The sequence below is a fragment of the Puntigrus tetrazona genome, chromosome 21 (assembly GCF_018831695.1).
Source record: "Puntigrus tetrazona isolate hp1 chromosome 21, ASM1883169v1, whole genome shotgun sequence".
Lineage (NCBI taxonomy): Eukaryota > Metazoa > Chordata > Actinopteri > Cypriniformes > Cyprinidae > Puntigrus > Puntigrus tetrazona.
Window position 1 is genome coordinate 12,781,855 of NC_056719.1, and position 24,978 is coordinate 12,806,832.

The window sequence follows — 24,978 nt, forward strand, 5'->3', positions numbered from 1 at the left end:
CATGGAGGAGTAGGGATCCGTTTGCTTAGCAGCCAGAGCAGGATGACAGGGTAGTGGCAGCATAGCAAAAAGCCCTTGTGGAGCAGAGACATGGACGGTCTACTTCAGGGGTGTCAAACTCAATTCCTGGAGGGTCGGAGTCCTGCAGAGTTTAGATGCAACCCTAATTAAACACACCTGATCCAGCTAATCAAGTACTTCAGACATACATAGTATATGTGTTTTAGCAGGGTTGAATCTAAACTCTGCAGGGCTCCGGCCCTCCAGGAATTGAGTTTGACACCCCTGGTCTACTTAATTGAGACGAGACAGAAAGAGAGTTCTTGAGCAGTTTTTTTGGCTGTGACATGGCAGACAGTGAGTTTGTGAATGGCCTCCATGTTAACTAGGGACCTCAGGAGTGCAGTGTGCAGCCCACATGCTCAAAATGCAGGAGGATGCCTTCTGTGTTTGAGTGTAGAGACCACTGAGATGTCAGCCACTCACACTGACAGTAGTGGGTCCAACACACTAGCAATCAGAATCTTAAGTCCCAGCCCAAGTTCTGCATTTGCAGGGCCACTCAAAAGAAACTCTATATATTGAGCCAGAGTCCAGTGAGGGGTATGGTGAGGCATTAAATGACAAATATTTTTGTTAAAAACAAATTGAAAATGTCCTTGAGTGCTACATCACTAAAGTCCACCACATAGCACAGTCCACAAATATCATCCACATACTCCTCAATGGATCATCCTTGACTCAATCCAAGTAGAGAAACTGCTGGATTTGTGGTAGGGGTTGTGTATTCTATCCACTGAAGGTGACTGAACCAAAGCAAAATCTTAAAGTACTTGACTTGATTTGATTTGACACTCTCCAACATCAGAGTTAAGTACATTACACAATGAGAGACAATGGCAACACAAAAGCTATATATACCAAACAATACAGGTCACAAAACAAGAACCAACCAATGGGCAAACATAACTAAGAACCACATGACCAGACAATAAACCAATCAGAACATGACACATACATAAATCAGAGATACATGAGGGCAAGGGAAGCATGACATCAACAGCATGAACCAAATTACAAAATAAAAATAAGAGCAATGAATAAGAAACACAAATAAAACCCAAACCCCCACATTACACACATCAACTAATAACTGTGTTAAAAATGTACTCTGTTGGTAAGAGAAGGTAAATAGTATTAGAAGTAGTTGCAGTAGTTAACTAGTATTTTACTTGGTTAGAAAATTAATATGACTTATGAGTTATGTAATCCATTACTGATGATACAGTCACTGTCAGTGATAATGTGTTTAATAAACAATTATTGTAATACACAAGGCTGTTGATCGTTAACTTACCATTTCTTCACAACTCATGGAGTTCCTTTACAGTACAACATCCTGTATTCTCCCTTCCTCTTCTTCCTCTTCATCTTGATCATCAGTCTGGATGCGAATCTCTGGTCCGTCTTTATGAGATTCAGGCTGGCTCTGAGCACGCTCAGGTTTGGGAGTGGAGGCAGATGATGAAGGCGGTGATGGCTGCTGAACAGACATTGCTCGACACAGCAGTGGAGTACGCTTGCAGGATAGGAAGTCCGGGGATGGAGATAGGAAGTCTGTTTTGGAAGAAAGGCCAAAAGATCCCTGACGAAGCACCATTCGGTTTTTTTTGGAGCGTGAGCCATGCTCAAACTCAAGAATGGAGAGGTGAGCTGCATAGCCTTCGCTCAGAAACTAAGTAAGATAAAATAGAAAAAAGTAGAGGAAATTGTGCATGAAAAGTACTGTTAAGTAATTTAGTACACAAAAAAGTAGGAAAAGCTGGTAAACTAAAATGACTGTTCCCAGTTGGATGAAAGTCCTTAAGCTAAGAAGTCCCTTAAAATATTAAGGGTACCCTTAGTGAAATTTGGGTTGCAAGAAAAAACCTAAGGTTAACATTATTTAAGTGTTGCTACAAAGTACTTCCATGTTGACAGCTGGTTTAAGCAGGCTGTTAGTTGGTCATGAGATGGTTATGAACTGGTCCTGAGTAGGAGCTAGTTGCTTAGGTTCAGCACAGTTCTTTACAGACAAATGTAATTGTGGTTTAATTTAACTTTACAATTTGATCCATACACAATAGTTTTGGTTTTGTCAAATTTAGAACCATCTTATTATTCCATACCCACTTTTTTTTATTATCAATCTGTACTAAATCTGTTTTTTTTTTGTTTTGTGTTCTGTGATCTTCATGTTTTCCATAGCGTAAATATTTTAGTAGAAAAGCTTAAGTTTGTGGTTGGTTTTGTTTTGTGTATTGTGAAATGTAGTAACTATAACAACATTGCAATATGTGCATGTTGTTTTTTTTTTTTACATAATTCTAGCAAAGAATTTCATTGTACAGAGAAACTTGCTCTTCCTCACTGTTCACATGAAAATAAATGCTCTGGGAAAACTTCAGGGAACCCCCTAAGTCAAATTAGTCACAAGCTTTCATACAAACAGAGCTTTACCTGGCACTGATGCTGATGTTTCTTGGATGGCCTGCCTACAATGTACATCTGATTAGGTGCCAGTCCCAATGTGCTGTACACAGACATGTCCTTCATAGAGCCATACGCTGCACTGATCTTAATGTGACACTATGTGGAATAACAAATTTATTCAGCATATTTTTCCATAACAATGAACAATTGAGACATGCAAAAATAGCAAGCTGTTTTAAATAGAAATTAATTGATTTGCTTAGAAATAAATCAAAATTAAATATTATGAGGCCAATCATTACTAACAAATCTAAAAAATCATATTGTAATGCAATGTATTATATTTTGTCATTTAAATGTCATGCTGTGTATACTCCATTAACATACCTCTTTTACTAGACTCTTCAGAAAAATGGTTTTTTGACGCAAGGGGTCATGGACAAGTCCTTCTGAGAAGAAAACCATGCCCAGAGGGAAGTTGTGCTGAGAGAGCCAAGACACAACCCTCTGTTTCTGCATGTCAGGACGACCAGTAATGTAGATGATCAGATACCCAAGATCCTGCCAGTGTCTACAGAATAATCAAAACACATTTATACAGGGGCTAACGACATCTGTGAAAAGTGTACACAATAGGGCCTTAAACCTTATCTGTGAAAGAAGTCTTACCATTTATGTCAAATAAAACTTGGCAAACTTTTCTAATACAGTACATCTTACAAAAATATGAAATCTGTGCCTGCTGAGGACATTAAAGTATCCTGTTTTTCAAGTAGCAACAGAAGTATAAAGGTGCCACCACATTAGTAAAGTTTTGTGAAGGAACTGTCAACAGTCATTAGGTTCAATGTCACTAATGATGTACAAAGCACAGCTCAGCCACTTTCAAGCTAAACAGCTTTCTGTTTATAAAGTGGCATAATCAACCTGGATTCCCATAGAAATTGCCAAGACTTGTCTAATTGTTTATCATCAGTCACACATTTACCTGACCACATCCACAGCTCCAGGGCGAACTTTGGGATCACTGCCCATAAGGGAGACACTGGCAGCAAAGGAGCCATCAATACTAAACACCACACACTCCATTCCCTGTGGCAACACTGTAAGGAATGCCTCTGCACTTGTCTGATCACCCCTGTAAGGACAAATAGGGACAAATAATCTCCAGGCTTTAAATAATAGCAAAAATAGATATTAGTTTTGTAGTGTTTTGTGATGACAATGTAAACACATACCTGACCACCATTTTAATGGGGTAGATACCCACCCCAAGTCTTTTGTTACTGGGGATGGTGTAGGACACCCGTCCGCTGCTGCTGGTCACCACAGTGTCAAACAGAAACCAACGACCAGAAGCAGGCTGGTTCTTTAAAAACACATCCACCTGAGAAACAGACAGGATATTTGAACATATATACCAGATCATAATTTTAGTTACAGTGAAACTGTTTCATGTTGTCTATCCATCAGATTTGGCAATGCTAACAGTTGTCTTTATTTTTGGAGCATTGGTCATGACAACAATAATCATCTTACCTTCTCTCCTGTTAGGGTCACCATGTCAAGAGGGCCATACATAAACCGCCCCACCAGTGTCTGTGGGCCATCTTCTGTTACGATGACATCATGAACTCTGTGATTTGCCGTTACATTCTGATAATGAATAATAATAAGATAGGCGTCCAAATCAAAGAAATGCTATATATATTTTTTTTTAGTTTTTTTAAAATCTATTTTAACAGGATTATTATAGTTAACAATCAAAAAATGAAAAGAAATCCTTACAATTAACATTAACTGAACATCAACTAGCTGCAAGGGGAACATATCTCATTTCGCTGCATTTAGTTTTATAACTAAAACTTAAGTACAAATTCATAAAAATTATAGACATGATTGACAACAAAATTGCAGAAAATATAAAAATAAATATATTAATAAACACTATAATAGTATCTCAATCATACAAAAATAACACCAACATATAAAGTGTTGTCTGTGTTCTTCATAAAAGGATGCTGACATCAGAAATGTTTTACAGTTTTTCCTCAATTTCAAGCACACAATTCATGAAACAATTCATCTCCTGACTAGAAAACACTAGTGAGATCAATTAAAAAAAACATAGGCAACAACATGGATAAAGGTGTGCTATTTGTGTCTGTTACAGTATGCAGGATAAATGAAGATGTGCAGATACAGTAGAATTCATAATTTAAAGTTTAAGAAAAGTTTACTTTCATTACACTACTGTAAAGTTATCTTACAATAGATGAAAAGGAAGAGCAGAGAAAAGTACAAAAACCAAACAATAAAATATAGTACACGCATTTCCTGTTAGTTATTGTACAAAAATAAACAAATTGTGCATAAGCTGCAGTGAAATCTTACGTCTGCAATACTTCAGTTTGGAGCAGTAAATGAGAAGGTATCCTATCGATCACAAGTGCAATGTGGAGTATCTCAAAGTTCAGTACTTATTTTCAGGAGACATGGTGTTAGCTTGCTATGTTGATTATACTCAGCTCTATATTTCTTTGCAGCTTGGTAAAACACACCAAATTGGAAAAAAAAAAAACGGAATGCAGAATCTATATAAAAAAAACAGAATTACAAGTAATTTCTTACTGCTAAATTTTGAAAAAACAAGTGCTAATTATTGGACCTACACACATGTAATGATCTATAACACTTGATGGCTTTTAGGCAATTAGGAACCTATGTATGCTGTCAGATAAGAATCTTTCCTTTAAAAGCCATGTTTCTAGTATATGTATAACTGTGATTTCCATCTCAAAAACATTGCAATCTATGCTATCAGTGTCATGTGTTTATGACCACAAGGTTAGACTATTGTAATGCTTTATTTGGTGGTTGTTTTTGCATGCTTATTAAACAAAGCTGGTCCAAAATGCAGCAGCTAGAGTCCTTAATAGAACCAAGAAGTATGACAATATTAGCCCGGTTCTGTCAACACCGCACTGGCTCCCTATGAAACATTGTATAGATTTGAAAATACTGTTAATTATTAAGCCCTGAATGGCTCAGCTCCTCAGTACTTGAGCGAGCTGTTATTTTCTGTATAATCAAATCAACAATAATCGCTAGAAATTAAGTGTTCCCAACTAAGCTAGAGGCAGCAACGGCAAGGAACCAAAACCCCATCCTTTACAAAATGGAGAAAGAAAAAACCTGGCCAGACGACCAGCAATTAACTCCCAGTTAAATTTTAAAGCCAGCTATGTCACATTGTGTAAAGGACACCCACTGTGTCTGGGTGTCTAGTTCCTGTGATCTGTCCACGGGGCACATCTAGCTGTTCTGGTCTCCACTGAAGGAGAAACGGAAAATGAAAGAAACAGAATATTAGCGTAGATGCCATTCTTTTTATGATGTAACATTGTGTGTTATGGGGAGTGTTCCTGGTTACGGCTGATCTAATTAATGCAGCCTAACAATCCTTTAACGGATTGGAATAATAGAAGCATATTAGTGTGTTGTGTGAAAGCCAGTATCACACGTGGACTCCTTTGTGTTGTTGTTTTTGTTGTTTGCCATGTGCTCTGTGTGACCTACTTTAGTTAATTGTCTTAGCGTCTACATGTGTCTCATTTATTAAGTATTTATGTTGTGTATTTAAGTCCTGTGGTTTCAGTTCTGTTTGTCCAATCTCGTCTATGTGTTTAGTTTGTCTGCCTGATTGCCTGTCTGCCTACCTGCCCGAGGTACTAATTCTACATATATGTGTACGATTAAACTCGTTAACCTAAAATATGTGTTGAGTGCTCCTTCACGCTAAACCACTACCTGACAGCCAGGTTAAAGTGATGGGTCTTTAATCTAAAACGCAGATGCTAGAAACATGGTTTTCAAAGAAAAGATTGCTATCAAACATCACATCCAGGTTTTTAACTGATGAAGAAGTGTTAGTCCTCAAGTGTTCTAGGTTATTACATGTGGGGTTTTAGGCCCAATAATCTGTTATTATTGGGCCTAAAAGCATTAAGAAATTATTCATCATCCAGTTTTTTATATCAACTATACATTCTGTTAGTTTCTCAATTTGGTGTGTTTCACCAGGCCACAAAGAAATAGACTATAACAGTGAAAGCTAACATCATGTCTCCTGATAATATCTTCCAGAGGTAACATGTAAAGTGTGAAAAGTAGCATTCCTAGTAATGAGCCTTGAGTTACTCCATATTGCACTTGTGATAGATATGATACCTCTTTATAAACACACTGATGAAGGTCAGATAAGTATAATTCAAACTATATTAAGACACTTCCACTACTGTCAAAATAGTTTTCTAGTATATTCAAGAGAATGTTGTAGTCGATAGTGTCAAATGCAGCACTAAGATCCAACAGCATAAAATACAACCACAATCACATGATAGAAGCCGGTCATTTGTAACTCTAATGAGAGCAGTCTGAGTAGTGTGGCACAGTCTAAATCCTGACTGGAAGTCTTCAAAGATACCATTTTTCTCTAAGAAGGGAAATCGTTGTGAGGATGCTACCTTTTCTAGTATCTTTGACAAAAAAGGGAGATTCAAGAATCTGCAATTAAGTCTTTGGGGTCAAGTTGTGTTTTTTAATAAAAGGATGGATTAATGTTTTTAATGGTATACTTGCACTGAAGCGCGGGGCCAATTACCATGCACCATAGGCCTTTCCACTTTTGAGTTGGAGAGGCCATCTTCCAATGCCTGGAAAGCATCCAACCCTGAGCTGAAACCAGCCAGCCATTCCCGATTCCCGCAGATTCCATTCTGTAGTTCCTGCCAGGAGAGTCGGTCCACAATCCAGTTCACCACAAGTGACTCCTATGGCAAGCCCACTGCAGCCCACAGTTCCCATGGAAAGCCAAATAGATGGTGTGTGCTTCCAAGCGCCCTCCAGTGGCCAGTCTTCCAGAACTCATGCCAGTGCCTGCTCCTCGAAAGCGCCCTTCAGAATTCATGCCAGTGCCTGCTCCTTTAAGAGTGTCCTAAGTGTTAAGACCTGTGTCCCTCCTGTCTCCTTCCTGGCTTCTCCCTCCATTTAAACCACCCTGGACTCTGTCTGTCATCTTCATCCATCTCTTTCTCTCTCTCTCCCTTTCTATGGTGCAAGGTCACGCCTTCCAGGACAATCTGTCACGCCCCTGGACTGTTTGTTTGTATTTTATTTCAGTTTCTATTATCTGCCTTACCAAAGTAGGCTACATTTATTATTTTAATATTAAATATTTCAACACATCAAATATAATCTTGTGTAGTAAAAGAACAGCAGACCAATTGATCATTGAGCAATAATAATAGTAATCATAATAATTAGTTGTATTATAATTTTTTCGAGCATCCTTTATTAAGAAATAGGAATATTCATGAATTTTCAGAATGTTCTGACAACCGATAGGCGTTAAGCTATAATTAACCGTTAAGCAACTGTAACGTATGAGTCAGAGACATGCAGATCCATTTGGACTATTTATTCAGAGTCAAACAGGCAAGGTAAATAACAATACAGACTTCCCTAAGTCTCTGAGGAGAGCTGATGAGGCACACCTCTGGAGGTGATTAGGTATTGTGGTTAATGCAGTCCAAGGTGTAGTGCAGCTGAGCAAATAAGGTGACCTTTGGTGGTTGCAGGCTAAGGCTCAGGGGTCAAATCATGACATAAAGCTCCAGGGTTGATCGGATGGAGTCGGAACCCTCCAGGTCAGAGCAGATGACATTGGAGCCCATCAGAATAATGGTCCTCTGGGTGGAGCAGACAGGACAGGGAGATATGAGAGGCAGAGACGTGGGCAGTGCATTAATAGTCAGTGGTTCGAGCTTGGCCTCTGCAGCCATGGCAGAATGACTGGTGAGTGCCACTGTTGCTGTGACAGGGCAGACAGTGTGTTCTGAATTAGATATGAACTCGGGAAGGTCTATGATCAAACCCAATGCCTCTGGAGGTTCAGCTTCTTCTTCTTCCGCTTATCCAGGGCCGGGTCGTGGGGGCAACAGTCTAAGCAGGGACGCCCAGACTTCCCTCTCCCCAGACACTTCCTCCAGCTCTTCTGGGGGAACACCGAGGCGCTCCCAGGCCAGCCAAGAGACATAGTCCCTCCAGCATATCCTAGGTCTTCCCCGGGGCCTCCTCCCGGTGGAACAGGCCCTAAACACCTCCATTGGGAGGCGTCCAGGAGGTATCCAGAACAGATGCCCGAGCCACCTCAGCTGGCCTCTCTCGATGTGGAGGAGCAGTGGGTCTACTCCAAGCTCCTCCCAAGTGATTGAACTCCTCACCCTATCTCTAAGGGAGCTTCCAGACACCCTATGGAGGAAACTCATTTCGGCCGCTTGTATCCGGGATCTCATCCTTTTGATCATGACCCAAAGCTCATGAACATAGGTGAGAGTAGGAACAAAGATCGACTGGTAAATCGAGAGCTTTGCCTTGCAGCTCAGCTCCTTCTTCACCATGACAGACCAGTACAGCGACTGCATTACTGCAGAAGCTGCACCGATCCTTCTGTCGATCTCTCATTCCATCCTCCCCTCACTCGTGAACAAGACCCCAAGATACTTAAACTTCTCCACCTGAGGCAGGAGCTCCCAACCAACCTGAAGGGGGCAGGCCACTCTTGTCCGACTGAGAACCATGGCCTTGGCGGCTAAGCTGGGGGGCTATGAACAAGCCCACACCAGCCCGCCACCTCCCATGGAGGTGAGCTGGAACAATTCAGGCTCCTTCCTCCCCAGAGAGGTGACGTTCCATGTCCCTAAAACCAGATTCTGTGTCCAGAGGTTGGGTTGCCGAGGGTCGACTCGTAGACAAGGGGGGCCTATGGAATCGACTTGTGAATAGGAGAGGCCTTTGGGGTAGATTCGTGGACAGGAGAGGCCTCTGGAACACAGTGCCCCCGACACACACCCCAAATAATAACCGTCATTATGGGAATGGCAGCAGAGAGTGGCAGGATGTCCGGGCTTGAGAGTGCTGATGTAACCCGGATGCCTGCAGCTCTTATTGACATCAAAGGTGGGTCCAAAACACTGGCAGTACAGTAAACAAAGCGGTACTTTGTGTGATACAGAACTAGTGAACATTATCTTCAATAGGTAAATTTCCCTGTTTATCAGCTGATCAACTGTGTCCCTACTTGGCCAGATTCCTCTTAACAAACTACTGGATCTTTGTATGGCAAGGTCTTTTGTACGAGTCAGAGACTTTTGCAGTATTTATTTAGAGTCAGACAGGTATGGTCAATAACAGCGTCAGGAACAACAGACAATCCAGAATCATAAACGATAAACCAGGCAAAGTCAGGGCAGGCAGCAACGTAGCAGAGTCAATTAAACAAGCTAAATAGATCACAGGAGCAGGCAGGAAAACAATCAGAATATGGAACAGTCCAGGTACACAGGATAAATAATGGGTTTATTAAGTGCTCAGAAATGACTGCTAGGCAAATCAAAACATCGCAAAGACCAAGTCTCTAAGGGCAGCTTAAGTAGGGGAGCTGATGAGGGACACCTGTGTGAGTGATTAGTCTCAGTGCAGCTGAGGAGATGATGTGACCTCTGGTGGTTGCAAGTGGAAGCTCAGGGACCAGATCATGACAGCAACAAGATTAAGTTACAATTAAATTAATTTTAATTGATACATGGCTGTGACCCATTAAAAAGAACTACATTTGTTTAATTTTATCCCTGCAAAAAGCAGCATAAACAACAGAACACAAGGATTCACATGTTCATGCACCTGCAGGGACTCTGCAAATGGAGAAAAAAAACTTTATAAAGCTATATATTAAAAGAAATAATTATACCTATGTGAAATGTTTTTCTAAATAATGAATTAACAAAAAAAAGTAAAACAAATATAAGCCTATATTTTGTTTAGTTTCTCACACGCTCTTGAGAAAGCAGTTTGTTTCTATTGTGAATGTACACAAATAGAATATTTAGAATAGTTTTGAATAATGTCTTACTATTATATAACCACAAATGACGGCGCAGGCTATTGTAAGTTGTTCCCTTTCAGTCAGTCACTCTGAGACACGTCGGATGACCGACGAATTGGGATCTCGCTTCGAGAGAGCAATTTACTTTGAGTGTATCTAAACAAGCCAATTGAAGATTGGCATGTGCTAATCGCATCCAGCTGCCACTGATCACAGCGCGGGTATAAATAAGCAGCGGGTGCATATTCAGCTTTTTGCTTCGGAGCCGAGCGTGACTGTTTGGCTCCAAAGACGATCTACGAGTGTTGGAGTATGGCGTTTCAGCGGAGGTCGTTTTCCTGCGTCAAGTGGATTGCCACAATCAGGCTGCACTACCCCCCTGTTTGTGTGCAAACCGACTATACCCCTGTTTTCCACTAAAAGAGCATTCGCGGGTGCATCTTTTTAAAGACAACGTTACGTCTGGCAAACCCGACGCGTCTTGGAAGACAGCGTGGGTCTTGCTTCAGACGACATACACCCATGTGTTTCTGGATGTGTTACCTGGTGTTAGGTGATGGTCACAATCGTTGCCTCGTGTGCCTGGGCACTAAGCATGCTGAGGTGGCGGTTGTGGATGAATCATCTCCTTGCGGGAAGGTGGTCACAGGTTGGTTGTGACACGATGCTTAAACTCTGCAACCAGTGGAGCTGCAAAAGGGATAGTCTGGACCCTCACGTGGGGTATCAGCTGTACCCTCTTGGGCTCAATCGCTGCATCGGAAGGTGAGCCAGACATTTCTGGAAGTGAAGATCCGGTTTGAGTGGAAACCTCCACCACTTCCCGTGCCCTCGAGGCTGGATGATTGGTATTTAAGGGTGGCTCACGCTGGTTCTCAGGGCCCCACCCTGGTACCTTTCTTCCTGGAAGTGCATGAGGAGCTTACTGGGATGTAGAAGGCACCTTTCACTGCCAGAAACTGCCCCAGTGGCTCCTCCTCCTTCACCACCCTTGACAGCGGCGCAGGCAGGGGGTATACGGTGACCCCCCCACAGTGGAGCGGTCAGTTGCGATGCAGCTGTGTCCCAATGCCGTTTCCACTTGGCGCGGTGATCCTGTGCTCCCCTCCCGGGCCTGCAGGTACTCATTGGTTCTGAACGGCAGTGCCTGTGCATCTGCAGTACATGCTTTGGAGTTGTTGCAGGTTCATCAGGCCAAGGCACTGAAGGATCTGCACGGGGTGGTCATGACCCGGAGGTTCTGAAAGAACTCTGTATCGCGCCGCGAGCGACGAAGGTCATGACGCGGTCTCTGGGTTGTGTGATGGCCACTACGGTGGTCCAGGAACACCATCTGTAGCTGTGTTTGGTCAACATGTTCCTTGAATGCCCCCATGTCCTAGACCGGCCTCTTCGGCGATGCAGTGGAGAACTTTGCCCAGCAATTCTCTGCTGCCCAGAAGCAGACTGAGGTGATTAGAAAAAATAAACATCCTGCCTCGGCGTGCAGCTGCTGCCTCCACCCAGCTGCCGATGGCCCGCCTCAGCCAGCTCGTCGCCCCAGCCTGCCCAGGCTCCTGCCAAACCTGGAGGAAAGCGCAGGTGCAAGAGGCACTCAGACAGGCGATTCGGGGATGGAGGGAGCTGCTCTGCCGGGTGGAGAATCTTGTTCACCGCTGACCTCATGGTCAGTGCTACCCAAAACCTCGACAAGAGCAGTTTCCTCTGTCTCTGGGTCCCCAGGGAGAACGAGGAGTTGAGCAGGCCAGTTCCGCACCACACTCACTCTCTTCTTGGGCTAACATGCAGCAGTGGGAAGACTGGGAGGACGAACCAACGGCCTACACGCCTCACTTCTGCGGGAATGCAAGAGTTGCACACACTCAGACCCCGCTACGGACCGGCCACGAGATGCCCGAGCCGGGTCCCTGCACTCCCCTTCGCTACCCCATCGCCTGCACGTCTGTGGTTCCACTCGAGCCGCTAGTTCAGTCTCTGGATGCCTGGTTGAATCTTCCCAGGCTATCCCGGGGGCTCCTGCGAACCGTTCCTTCGGGCCGGAGTGCCCCTGGAGCAGGTCTCCAGGTATGCTGTGGTTTCACGGATGCCTCCACCACTGGCTGGGGGGCTACGTACAACGGGCATGCAGTATCAGGGGTTTGGACGGGCCCTCAACTGCAATGGCACATCAACTGCCTAAAGTTGCTGGCAGTACATCTCAACCTAGGCCGTCTCAAGAACTGCCTTCGAGGCCAGCATGTACTAGTCTGTTTCATGCCATTCACATTCCAGGAGTGTGCAAGGCAGAGAGTGCAGGCAGCCAACGAGCTGCACTACCCGGAGAATGGAGACTCCATCCCCAGACGGTTCAGCTGATTTGGGAACGTTTCGGAGCCACTCAGGTAGACCTTTTTGCCTCTCCAGAGACTTCTCATTGCCAGTGGTTTTTCTCCCTGACCGAGGGGACACAAGTATGCATTTCCCCCAGTGAGCCTTCTTGCACAAACACTGTGCAAGGTCAGGGAGGACGAAGAGCAGGTCTTGCTAGTATCACCCTACTGGCCCACGAAGACTTGGTTCCTGAAACTTGTGCTCCTCGCGACAGCCCCTCCTTGGCTGATTCCTCTGAGGAAGGATCTTCTGATCTTCACCCTTTGGCACCCACGTTCAGACCTCTGGAAACTCCGTGTCTGGTCTCTGGATAGGACGCGGAGGCTCTAGGTGACCTACCTCAAGGGGTAGTTGACACCATTTCTTCGGATAGAGCGCCATCCACAAGACAGGCCTATGCCTTGAAGTGAAACCTGTTCATCAAGTGGTGTTCTTCTCAAGGTGAAGACCCCCGAAATTGCCCTATCAGAGTCGTGCTTACCTTCTTGCAGAAAGGGTTGGAGCGAAGGCTGTTTCCCTCCTCCTTTAAAGTCTACGTGGCTGCGATAACTGCAAATCATAACCCCATAGACGAGAGGTCTGTGGGTAAGCATGACCTGATCATCAGGTTCCTGAGGGGGGACAGTAGGTGGAATCCTCCACGACCCCCTACTGTACCCTCTTAGGACTTGTCTGTAGTGCTGACAGCACTGCAGCAGGCTTCGTTCAACCTTTGCCAGCAGTTGGGCTAAAGTTCTTATCTAGGAATACATTGCTCCTGCTCGCATTGGCCTCCATCAAGAGGGTAGGGGACCTGCAGGCTTTTTCGGTCGACGATTCGTGCCTACAGTTTGGGCCCTCGGATTCCCAGGTAACACTGAGGCCACGGCCCGGCTACGTGCCCAAGGTTCCCACTACCCCCTTCAGAGACCAGGTGGTGAACCTTCAAGCGCTGCCCCTGGAGGAGGCAGACCCAGCCCTGACGTTGCTTTTTCCCGTCCGAGCACTAAGATGCTATGTTGACCGGACACAAAGCTTCAGGACCTCAGACCAGCTCTTGTTTGTCACGAAGGCCGGCAGAAGGGGAGTGCCGTCTCCAAGCAGAGGATGGCTCACTGGATAGAAGTGTTGCATCGTCCTGGGTGTTGGCTCGTGGCGCTTCGCTGACAGATATTTGTAGAGCTGCAGACTGGGCGACCAATAACATGTTCGCTAGATTCTATAGCCTACATGTGGAACCGGTATCCTCCTGTGTTCTCACCTCAAATGAGTAGAAGCACTGAGAGGCCCGGTTTCGAGTCGGCTTGTTAACCGCTCCAGAGCGTCCATACAGTAGACCCTGTCGAGCTCCTCTATTCCCCTCGGCAGCCAGATGTTGCGGAGCATCTGACACCAGGCACTCTCGATGAATCTGTGAGAACCGGTGAGGGCAGGGAGCCATGTAAAATACCCCAAAAGGACTTTATGTGTGTATTTCCACGGCATAGCCTTAGAGCCCCATGTTTCCCCAGCAGACCTTCTGCCCATCTAAGAGGGTTCAATCACCTCCAATTTTCCATATGCAAACTGAAATATTGTCCATATGCGCATTCGTTCCGAGAACTCCTACGGGAAGGCTGGACTTCCGCACGTCCCTGTTCACTAGAATGTGGGACGTTCCCCAGTGTTCCAGTCTTACGAATGGGTAGTGTTTACAATAGTAGCTGGCTTCTTGTGGTCGAGCCCAGACTTACGCCGATAGACTGAGGGGGCTAGTGGGCTCCCACAGTACACTGGAAGAGGCAGCGTCCATGGCGCTTTGGTAGGGATCCCAATTTGTTGGTAATCTGACGTGACTCAGAGTGACAGACTGAAAGGGAACGTCTCGGTTACGTATGTAACCCTCGTTCCCTGAAGAAGGGAACGGAGACGTCACGTCCCGTCGCCACGGTGCTGCACCTCCGCTGAAGGGGCCAGGTCACTAGCTCGGCTCCTCAGTGAAAACCTGAATATGCACTGCACCCACTGCTTATTTATACCCACGCTGTGATCAGTGAAACAACTAACAAGACTTTTCAAAGAATTACAAATTAAACCAGGCTTAATAGAGGGGGAGCAGACAGGGTAAATGAGACACAGGTGCAAACAATGAGTGCTAATGAATCTGGGCAAAGGATTATGAGAAATTAAGTCTTTGATGGAGTGGCAGAAATCCAGGATGGCATTCCATCTAGCAAATCTCACAGGCACTTCAACTAGAGATTTCAGAACAAATTCTTTAAATATAACAGTACAACAGTGTAAGCGTCCCCCTTTTCCTGCAGAATGGAATACAGAGGCCCTGGTTGAAGGTCAATGCGTGTTCGGACTTTTCCTTGCGTCTCGTTAAAAATCACTAATATTTATTAATCTTTTGGTTTTCCAAATATGACTCCAATCTTTCGTGATTTTAGTTATATTTGTTTAAATGTAACTGCTGATCCCTCTAGTTGTGATTAAATTTGGATCATTAATTAACTATAATATTTCCTAGTTTCGACTTATCGTTCATTAGGAGTCTGGGTCGCTTAGAGACCTTGTTTGGCCAGAACAGACTCACAACACATCTGGGCTAGTCCAGGTCTTAGTCGAAGGCTACCCCGTAGATTGCTTACCTTAATGCAGCCATTTCCTCAATAGACTCAAAAAGAGTAATTTTTTATGTGTTCCCTAAGTAATAGCATGCTAAGTCAGTTTGGTGGCCAGAAGTCAAGATCTCAAAAAACGTGCCCCCGGCTCCATCCACTGATCGTTGATCTGACTCACCCTAGCACACCAACAATGCGGAAAACCTCAGAAGTTATTAGTTATTATTACTAGAAACGTTATTTCATACAATATTTTAAGTTAACCAAGATTGACGTTTATTTTTCCAGGCAAGAATAATTTCCAAATTCCAAGTTCCAAGTTTTAATCTTTTCCATAATATAAGTGATTACTGTGAAATTGAGACCAATTTACCAATCGCACTGAGACCTTTCAAATGAGACCAAACATGAAAGTGAAGAACAATTGGTTCATAAGACACATGATATATAATGCCTTATTCCTAATGAACTTTAAACCAACTCTTTTTGTTTCCTTGCCGCTGTCGCCTCTGGCTTGCTTGGTTGGGGACACTTAACTTCTAGTGACTATCGTTGAATTGACTACAGAGACCGTCTCTGCATTTAATAAGAAATTGGTCACTCTCGTCACTATACATCCCTGTCATTATACTGTACAGTGCTTTGATGCAACCTGTGTTGTTAAAAGCGCTATATAAATAAAAATGATTGATTGATTGATTGAAGAAGGGGAAGCAGGAAGAGCAGAGGTGAGGAGGGTGTCTGTTCTGCCTCTCTTAGAGGCTGTGTGTGATTTATGATGGACATTTGCATTTATTAATATTATATCTATGCGATTCTTTAATGTTCTGTTTAAGTTTCATTTTGCCTGCCGCGATTGTATAAGGTCTTATGCGAGGACTCTTATTTTGACGGGTTTCCGCGAGAGAACCGCACAGTGGGAAATAGGAAACAGCGAACACTTTAGATTAACTTAGATAAACTTTAGCTTAATTTAGATTAATCTTTCTTCTACACCCTGTCGAAAGCATTGGCTGTAAGTTCATTTTAATCATGAATCGGTCCCGTTTATATTGCGGAAGAGTATGTTTGGTTTAGAGTGTTACGTTAATGTAAACAAAGATGTTAGTGATCACTGAGCACAAATTGCACTATTTGTTTGTATTGAGAACACTTTAAACGTGCTTTTGAGTTAGCGATGTATCTGTATACATTGTACTTGTTAAACTATGTTTGTTACAGTTTACTAATTATTTTTCTATATTTCTTTTATTTCATTTACAGTTTTACTCGGTTCAATGGCCGAACAGTTTAATTGTGTAACCCACATATTGGACTATTAAAGGAGCAAGGCGCTCATATCCTGGCTCTTGAACGGAGTTTGGCTTGCTGTTTATTTATATTACACGCTAGGAAGCAAAAGATATAAAGAGAACAGTACAGTGTCATAAAAGCAACAGGGAGGGCGTGTGTTGTTTACTCTCTTTTTGAAGTCCTTTTGTTCCTTTGAATATCCCTTCTCAGATTAGTCTTATTGCATTTACAGGTTTTGATTCACCTCCTTACAACAGCTACTCAGAACAAAACAGAATAAATCTATAAGAAGCTAATAGCAAGGAAAAACTAATTTATTTAAAAAGCTGATCATTCCAATAAACACAATAAAACAAGATCTTTGGAATAAAATTTAATTTGCTTTTAAAATGGGAAACTGTGCTTTAACAAGTTTTCAAGAGCTAGAATACCTAGAATATTAAAAACAACTGTGGGTGGCAGATCCTTCTCCTGTCTAGCACCCAAACTCTGAAACAATCTACCTAACACTGTTTGGGAGGCAGACACACTCTGTCAGTTTAAATCTAGATTAAAGACACATACCTTTAACCTGGCTTACACATAGTACACTATTACCCTTCTATTAATCAAATCCGTTACAACCAGGAACACTCACCATAACACACAATATACTATTTTCCAAATTTGATACTGTTAAATGCTTTAACACAATATTGTTTAAAAGCTCTATATAATTAAAGGTGTTTTTTGACTGATTGATTAAGAAACACTTTCTTCTTTCAAGAACTGTATAAATGGTTTGGAAAATTGGGTCAAATTAAATTATAATTCATTAGAAGTAGAGAAAGAATGAAATGGTTCTGCATTGTGAATACATATATTGTGAGACTTAGTGAGGTTAAGAGAGGACAGTTTTGTTGTACTTCACAGTTTTTCAATTTTTTTAGTAATGTGGAAATACCTGACAAGTTCTCAAAGGATGTTCATGTTCATGATTTCTTTACACACAGAGTAAGTAAACATAAAAAATGAACCACAAGCTACACTGACCGACTTAATATTGCAGTAGATGAGCTTCAACATGGTAAAATATCCATTTGAATCAGTTACGTAAAAACGCCTACAGTTTGAGCCAAGGGAGTTTAAAATGAGCTCTTACAGTTATGACACTAACAGGAATTTAATTTGTATATTTTTATTTGTATATTTGTATATTGAATGTATAGAATGTATATTGTTTGATGTCACTAAGTTTACTGTACAAGTACTGTAACAGTTTTTTTTATGTGTTCTTTTTAAGGTATTTACTTAAAAAAGGCAGCTGCTTATTGTAATGCTTTATTGGGTGGTTGTTCTGCATGCTTAATAAACAAACTTCAGCTAGTCCAAAACGCAGCAGCCAGAGTCCTTACTAGAACTAGGAAGTATGATCACATTAGCCCGGTTCTGTCAACACTGCACTGGCTCCCTATCAAACATCGAATAGATTTTAAAATCTTATTAATTACCTATAAAGCCCTGAATGGTTTAGCTCCTCAATACTTGAGCGAGCTCTTATCACATTATAGTCCTGCACGTCCTCTGCGTTCTCAAAACTCTGGCCATTTGATAATACCTACAATATCAAAATCAAATGCGGGCGGCAGATCATTTTCCTATCTAGCACCTAAACTCTGGAACAATCTCCCTAACTCTGTTCGGGAAGCAGACACACTCTGCCAGTTTAAATCTAGATTAAAGACAGATCTTTTTAACTTAGCCTACACATAACACACCAACACGCCTTTTATTATTCAAATCCGTTAAAGGATTTTTAGGCTGCATTACTTAGATTTGCTGGAACCGGGAACACTACTCCTACAATACGATGTACTTGTGACATCGTAAAAAGAATGGCATCTACGCTAATATTAGTCCTGTCTCTTTCTCAATCTGTTTTCACAGTTTGTATCCAGACTAGATGGTGGATCAGCACCCAGAGATTATGTTCATCAGAAACCAGAACACCTAGATGCGCCCCGTGGACCAATCACCAGATCCTGATGCACACACACACACGCACACGCACACACTAAGTCATTTACACTACCTGACACAGCTGCGTTTAAAATGTAACTGGAAGTTAAGTGCTGGTCGTCCGGTCAGAGGAGAACTGACCCCAACTGAGTCTGGTTTCTCCCAAAGTTTTTTTTTCTCCATTCTGTATGCATGGGGTTTTGTTTCCTTGCCGCTGTCGCCTCTGGCTTGCTTGGTTGGGGACACTTAACTTCTAGTGACTATTGTTGAATTGACTACAGAGACCGTCTCTGCATTTAATAATAAATTGGTCACTTTCGTCATTATACATCCCTGTCATTATACTGTACAGTGCTTTGATGCAACCTGTGTTGTTAAAAGCGCTATATAAATAAAAATGATTGATTGATTGATTGATTACATTACAAAGGATTTCAAATAGGTTATGTCCTTTAGAATTTTCTATTAATCAAATCCTGGGGACCGCACAGCACTGACAAGAAATATTTCCTGAGCAGCAAATCCGCATGATTTTTAAAGGATCTTGTGGGAATGAAGACTGGAAGTAATGGCTGCTTGAAAATTCAGCTTTGTCAGAAACACATTTTTAAAATATAGAAAAATAGAAAAGTTATTATATTATATTATTTTTTAATTTATTTTCAAAATATATTTTTTAAACAGGTTTGTGAGCAAATAACCGCAGCCTCGGTGAGCATAAAAGACTTCTTTAATACTACAACTATTAATACTACTACTAATAATAAAAATCTGCAGATTAATTCTCCAACAGATGCCAAAAAGTGGTATAAAACACTACTACAATATCAATCAATCAATCATTTTTATTTATATAGCGCTTTTAAAAACACAGATTGTATCAAAGCACTGAACAGTATAAAGTAGAAGAATACAATGATAGGGGTGTATAATGACGAGATTGAACAATTTGTTATTAAATGCAGAGATGGTCTCTGTAATCAATTCAATGATAATCGGTAGAATTTATGTGTCCCAATACTTTGTCAACAATATTTTAAAATGTGGTGTTCTGCGAGAGATATAATAAATAATAATAATAATAATAATGTTGTTTTTGTGATACTCACTCGTAGTTTTACATGTGTTCGTCTGTGAAGCCACTTCTCACGGGGGCTTGATGGAGAAATGGGAATAGCATCCAAACAATCACCTTCCCCAGTCTTCAGACAGTCACATCGCATTACCTGACAAAATGGCAGAGAAATTGATTCTGTGAATTCCCAATCTTATAAATTCAAGGCTTAGTCTGAATTAATCCCAAACTTGTATTGACCACTTGTCTCAGCACTATTTGTGTTTTCTTTTTTTCATATTTTTAAAAAAAAAGCAGTTCCATGCATACCAATGTACATTTTATTATAACATGCCTTTTATTTAGTCTTTTTGCATTTATTATTATTTGCTGTCCAGAGAGAGGGCTCAGAACTCGGCAGTACTCCCAAGCTAAAGGTCCCCCCTCCCTGTCGGGGGAGAAGGATCCGTGCTCAGCAGCCAGAATACATAAATTTTTTCCCCCCATAAACCATGGCTAAAATTAGAAGTTTGCTGGATATCCTTAGTGTACGTTGTTTTATTTAGGGAGGAGGATTGGCCTCTGCGGAAATATTTTATTTCTAAAGAAAGAGATGAAAGAGCTCCTGCAACAGTGGGTGCATGTGAAAGGCTCTAGTGAGAGTGTCCACTGCTACGATGGTGGATGTATGTGAGGGGCTCCTGTGGTGGCAGCAGGGATGGACTGGATTAAATGGAGTGGCTGATGAGGGTCTGATAGTCTGATCAAATGTAGCTTCTGAAAGCGAAGACCAGTTGCCCAGGGTTTGAATCTGCTGTTGTGGAAGACCTTTTTCAGCCAGTAGTTGCTGCTCCTATTCTGAAAAAATGGCTGGAGAAATTACCTGCTGGGAAACCAGAGTGAAAAGAAGGTTGAAGGGGGATTTAGATTGAGATTTCCTGAGCTGAAGGATGGCTAGGAGCCTGGGAAGATAGATGATTGGAGATGAAAAATTTTAATAAAAATTTGCCTGGTCTGGCTTGCTTTGCTTTATAAAGAATGACACGGCTTTGTTATTCAACATGGTGTGAAGGCAGTGTGGATTCAATTATAGCCTTTGCGGAGAGTAGTGATACATTTAATAAAAATTTTGATGGGTTGCCTAGTGTCTGTGTAAATGGGATGGGATCTTTGTGTCTGTGTAGCTGATTTGAGGTGAGGCTGAACCTTATATGAGTTTATGGAAAATGTGTATATTTTTTTTTTATATTAAGGTAAGAAATTAAAAAAAGAAATAACAGCAAGGAGTAATCGTGGAATGTTATAGGTGGAAAGGAATGCTTTACAGCATTTCCATGGGATTGCAATGTTCTGGGGGAAACTTCAGAGGTATATTAGTTCTGAATAAGGGATTGTGTCTCTGGAGCAAGTGTCCTGAATTTCTGAGAGAATCTGGGTCCTGATATCATTGCAGATAGTGGATCCAGTGTGAGGGAGTTTGGCAAAATGGGTAGGGGTGTGGCTGAGGATAAGGTGTAGGATGGGTGGGCAAGGGGGTGCTGGAGGGGAGAAAGGTCACCGATTGGGGAGGCAGGCCTGTGCTTTGAATGGCTCCGGGGACAAGATAACAGGAAAAGAATGAGAAAAGTTAGGTAAAAGAGGGGATGGGGGGCCATATCCCGTGCTATTAGTGGAGGTGGTCTGTAAGGAGGTGAATCAAAACCTGTAAATGCAATAAGACTAATCTGAGAAGGGATATCCAAAGGAACAAAAGGACTTCAAAAAGAGAGTAAACAACCCCACCCCCCTGTTGTGTTTATGACACCCTCCTCACCTCTGCTCTTCCTGCCTCCCCTCCTTGTTCCCAAAAAGAGTTGGTTTAAAGTTCATTAGGAATAAGGCATTATATATCATGTGTCTTGTGAACCTATTGTTCTTCACTCTCATGTTTTAATCTCAGTGCGATTGGTAAATTGGTTACAATTTCACAGTAATCACTTATATTACGGAAAAGATTAAGAACTTGGTAGAACTGTGTTCTGTTGAGAAGGAGGTGTGCCCTCGTTTTGGGTCTCTGAACGTGTTCCAGCCAGGCGTGACACTGGAGCACGGGAACCTAAACACCAAAAGGTTTATACAACTACATTTGGTATCTCTTTGTCTGGTCTGAGTATATAAGGAAAGTGACAAAACACAACAAGGCGCGATTCTGTAGCCAGATCGGCCTGTGTGGTGTGTGTTCGCATACCCCACACTATGTACTTTTTAAAGACCAGGTATAATGACTTTTTAAGTTTGTTTTATTTTGTTTTGTGTTATTTTTGTACTGCTGATCAGTTGTGTAAATGTATATAAATTATACCAATTTGGAAACTATTCTTGCCTGGCAAAATAAACATTAATCTTGGTTAACTTATCGTCTGAAATGACTTTTCTAGTAGGTTAGTGATTTCTGAGGTTTTCCGCATTGTTGGCGTGCTAGGGTGAGTCAGATCAACGATCAATGGATGGAGCCGGGGGCACATTTTTGAGATCTTGACTTCTGGCCACCAAACTGGCTTAGGGAACTCATAAAAAATTACTCTTTTTGGGTCTATCGAGGAAATGGCTGCACTAAGGTAAGCGATCTACGGGGTAGCCTCTGACTAAGACCTGGACTAGCCCAGATGTGTCGTCAGTCTGTTCTAGCCAAACAAGGTCTCTAAGCGACCCAGACTCCTAACGAACGATAAGTCGAAACTAGGAAATATTATAGTTAATTAATGATCCAAATTTAATCACAACTAGAAGGATCAGCAGTTACATTTTAATAAATATAAATAAAATCACGAAAGATTGTCAGATAAAATTATATATAAGGTCAGTACTATAATTGGAAACACAAAAGGTTAATAAATATTAGTGATTTTTAACGAGACGCAAAGAAAAGACCGAACACGCATTGACCTTCGACCAGGGCCTCTGGATTCCACTCTGCAGGAAAAGGGGGACCCTTACAGTCTTGCTCTTTGGTCAGCTATAGTGGCAGGCAAAATTGTGGGGAGGAGGGGAGGGATGCTGGCTATTATAGTTGGTTGAGGCTGAGTTGTACTGGAACTGGATGGCGGGGCTGGGGGCCATGGGTAAGGAAGAGGCTTTTGGGTAGGATAATGCAAGGACTGGGGAGGAAACTGCACCCCCAGCTTAAGCTGCGTTGGTGGCTTGAGAAAGCGTGTGCCGGTGCGTCGGCTGGAGGGGCTGCTGGCTAGTGATCAAAGGATATCAGGTTTGCTGAACGCTTATTGCTGTGGCCTGAGGAACGAAGGCTTATTCTGGGAGATGAGGTCATACCGGGGCATTGATAGGGAGTGATGCGGCCCCGGTATCATTTTTCCTTTCTGTGTGCCCTACTTTCTAATGTGTTGTTAAAATTTCTCCCATGAGTCTGTGTCCTCCAGCATGATATTAGCTAACATTTGGTGAACACTTTAAGCCAGGGCCTGTATTCATGAAAAATGTTAGTGCTAAAATTTGCTCCTAGTAACAAAATTCTAAGAAATTTCCTAAAAATCTGTGTTTCCTCTCAAAATTTAAGAAAATATCCTAGTAAAGAAAAAAAGTAATTCAGAAAGCATCTTAACACTTAAAATAGGTCCTATGGTCCGAAATTCTTAGGAGCATGGATGAGGACTTAAGAATTAAGAGCAGGTATTTCACAACCTTCAAAGCAAAGTGACTACACAAACAATTACAGCACTTTCAGAACCTTATTGTGTCACTGTTTAAAATAAAATGTTAAGTATGACAGCATGGTAATAATAAAGAATAGCATACATATATATATATAATGTATGTGTATATATATATATATATATATATATACACACATATATATATATACACACACATACATAGTGTGTGTGTGTGTGTGTGTGTGAGAGAGAGAGAGTATTTACATTTAACCCTGTAATTTCAAAATGTAGGCTTATAATAGACCCTACTCTTAAAAGAGTCTGTCATAGCTAGCAACGGGGTCAGCCCTGCCTCCTAACTAAGATTGTTCTTTCCCTCATTTAGAGTTGCTCTCAGATTGGTCCTGAATTACTTTTAGGCTAAGACTCCTTGCTATAAATTTTTAAGCTAAAATAGGAGTTCTCTGAGAAAATTCTTAGAATCTTTAAGAAAATGGGCCCATAGTTCTCTATCTTTTGACAGAATCACTTCTACATGTGTCTAAATATAGTCACTGGATGACGCATATCAGCATTATTACATAGTCTGTTCTGTTTGGCCTTCTCCTTCCCCCGAAGCCCCCCGCCCACTGGTTGTTTAGAAGACTTATTGTTTGACATAGCATCCCTTCCCTGTATGTTACGTTAAACCACATACACTTTTCTTTACTGCCTTGTATGGATTATTTTAATGTTACTTGCTAACTTTACCGGGTAAAGCTGTACCAACTAACTTAGGTTAATTCTTCAGCTACGAGTTAACATGAGTTTTAAACAAGGATGTTTGTAATAGCTGCAGAAAGCTACATAATTAGCAATACCATTTATATCAATGGCAGTTGCTTGGCTGATACAGCATTCCCTGAAAGTATAGTTGTGGCTGAAAACTATGGAACAGTTTTTTTCATTTGATTAATTAAAATTTTTTTTGTTGGTACAGCTTCAAACTGAGTCTTTATGTTTGCATGTAGCTAGTAACAATACAATTCCTGAGAACAACTGTTTTTCAATCAGTTCTGATTCTCAACTGTGTTATTGTCTGATCTGAAGCAAGTTAAAGGGGTCACATGATGTAATTTCAGGTTTTCCTTTGTCTTTGGAGTGTTAAAAGCTCTTTGTGCATATATAAGGTCTGTAAAGTTGCAAAGACTGAAGTCTCATACCCAAAAAGTCTTTATAAAAGTTAAGATTCCTAAAACACATTTTTTTACTTCTGTTAACCCCATTTTATTCAAAGCCTGTTTTTCTTCTGTGGAACATAAACTATGGTATTCTGAAAAATAACCAACACTGAAGTCCTTTAACTTCCATTGTGTGAATACACTAAAACATGTAAAATATATTCTTTCATGTTTAAAAAAAGAACTGTACTTACTTTGTAGCAAAGAACTGTACTTACTTGTCTAAGAATAAAAGCCACAGCATCCGTGGACTCCCAGTACGATGCGTGAAAAAGGTGAGGCAGTGCTATAGTGGGAAAGGTGGTGAGCACATCTGGACAGTACAGCACATAATCTAACCGCTTCAACCCCCACCACCTGCTACATACTGAGTGAGAAAGAAAAGATGGGA

The 24,978-nt window shown here is 41.8% G+C and overlaps 1 protein-coding gene across 9 annotated transcripts in view; it reads right to left on the reverse strand.

Moving 5' to 3' along the window:
• The window catches only part of plrdgb (PITP-less RdgB-like protein), a 114,006-nt gene that overhangs the window by 9,463 nt on the left and 79,565 nt on the right, over positions 1-24,978 (reverse strand). For 8 of the 9 annotated variants that reach the window (XM_043221664.1, XM_043221659.1, XM_043221660.1 and 5 more), the window contains 8 exons: positions 24,806-24,954; positions 19,773-19,889; positions 4,012-4,128; positions 3,711-3,859; positions 3,461-3,610; positions 2,860-3,043; positions 2,500-2,628; positions 1,358-1,735 (listed from right to left, as the gene is read on the reverse strand). In XM_043221664.1, coding sequence (XP_043077599.1) covers positions 1,385-1,735; positions 2,500-2,628; positions 2,860-3,043; positions 3,461-3,610; positions 3,711-3,859; positions 4,012-4,128; positions 19,773-19,889; positions 24,806-24,954 — 1,346 coding nt within the window. In that variant the 3' untranslated portion in view covers positions 1,358-1,384. The remainder of the gene's footprint in view (positions 1-1,357; positions 1,736-2,499; positions 2,629-2,859; positions 3,044-3,460; positions 3,611-3,710; positions 3,860-4,011; positions 4,129-19,772; positions 19,890-24,805; positions 24,955-24,978) is intronic. The other variant, XM_043221661.1, reaches the window with a different exon arrangement.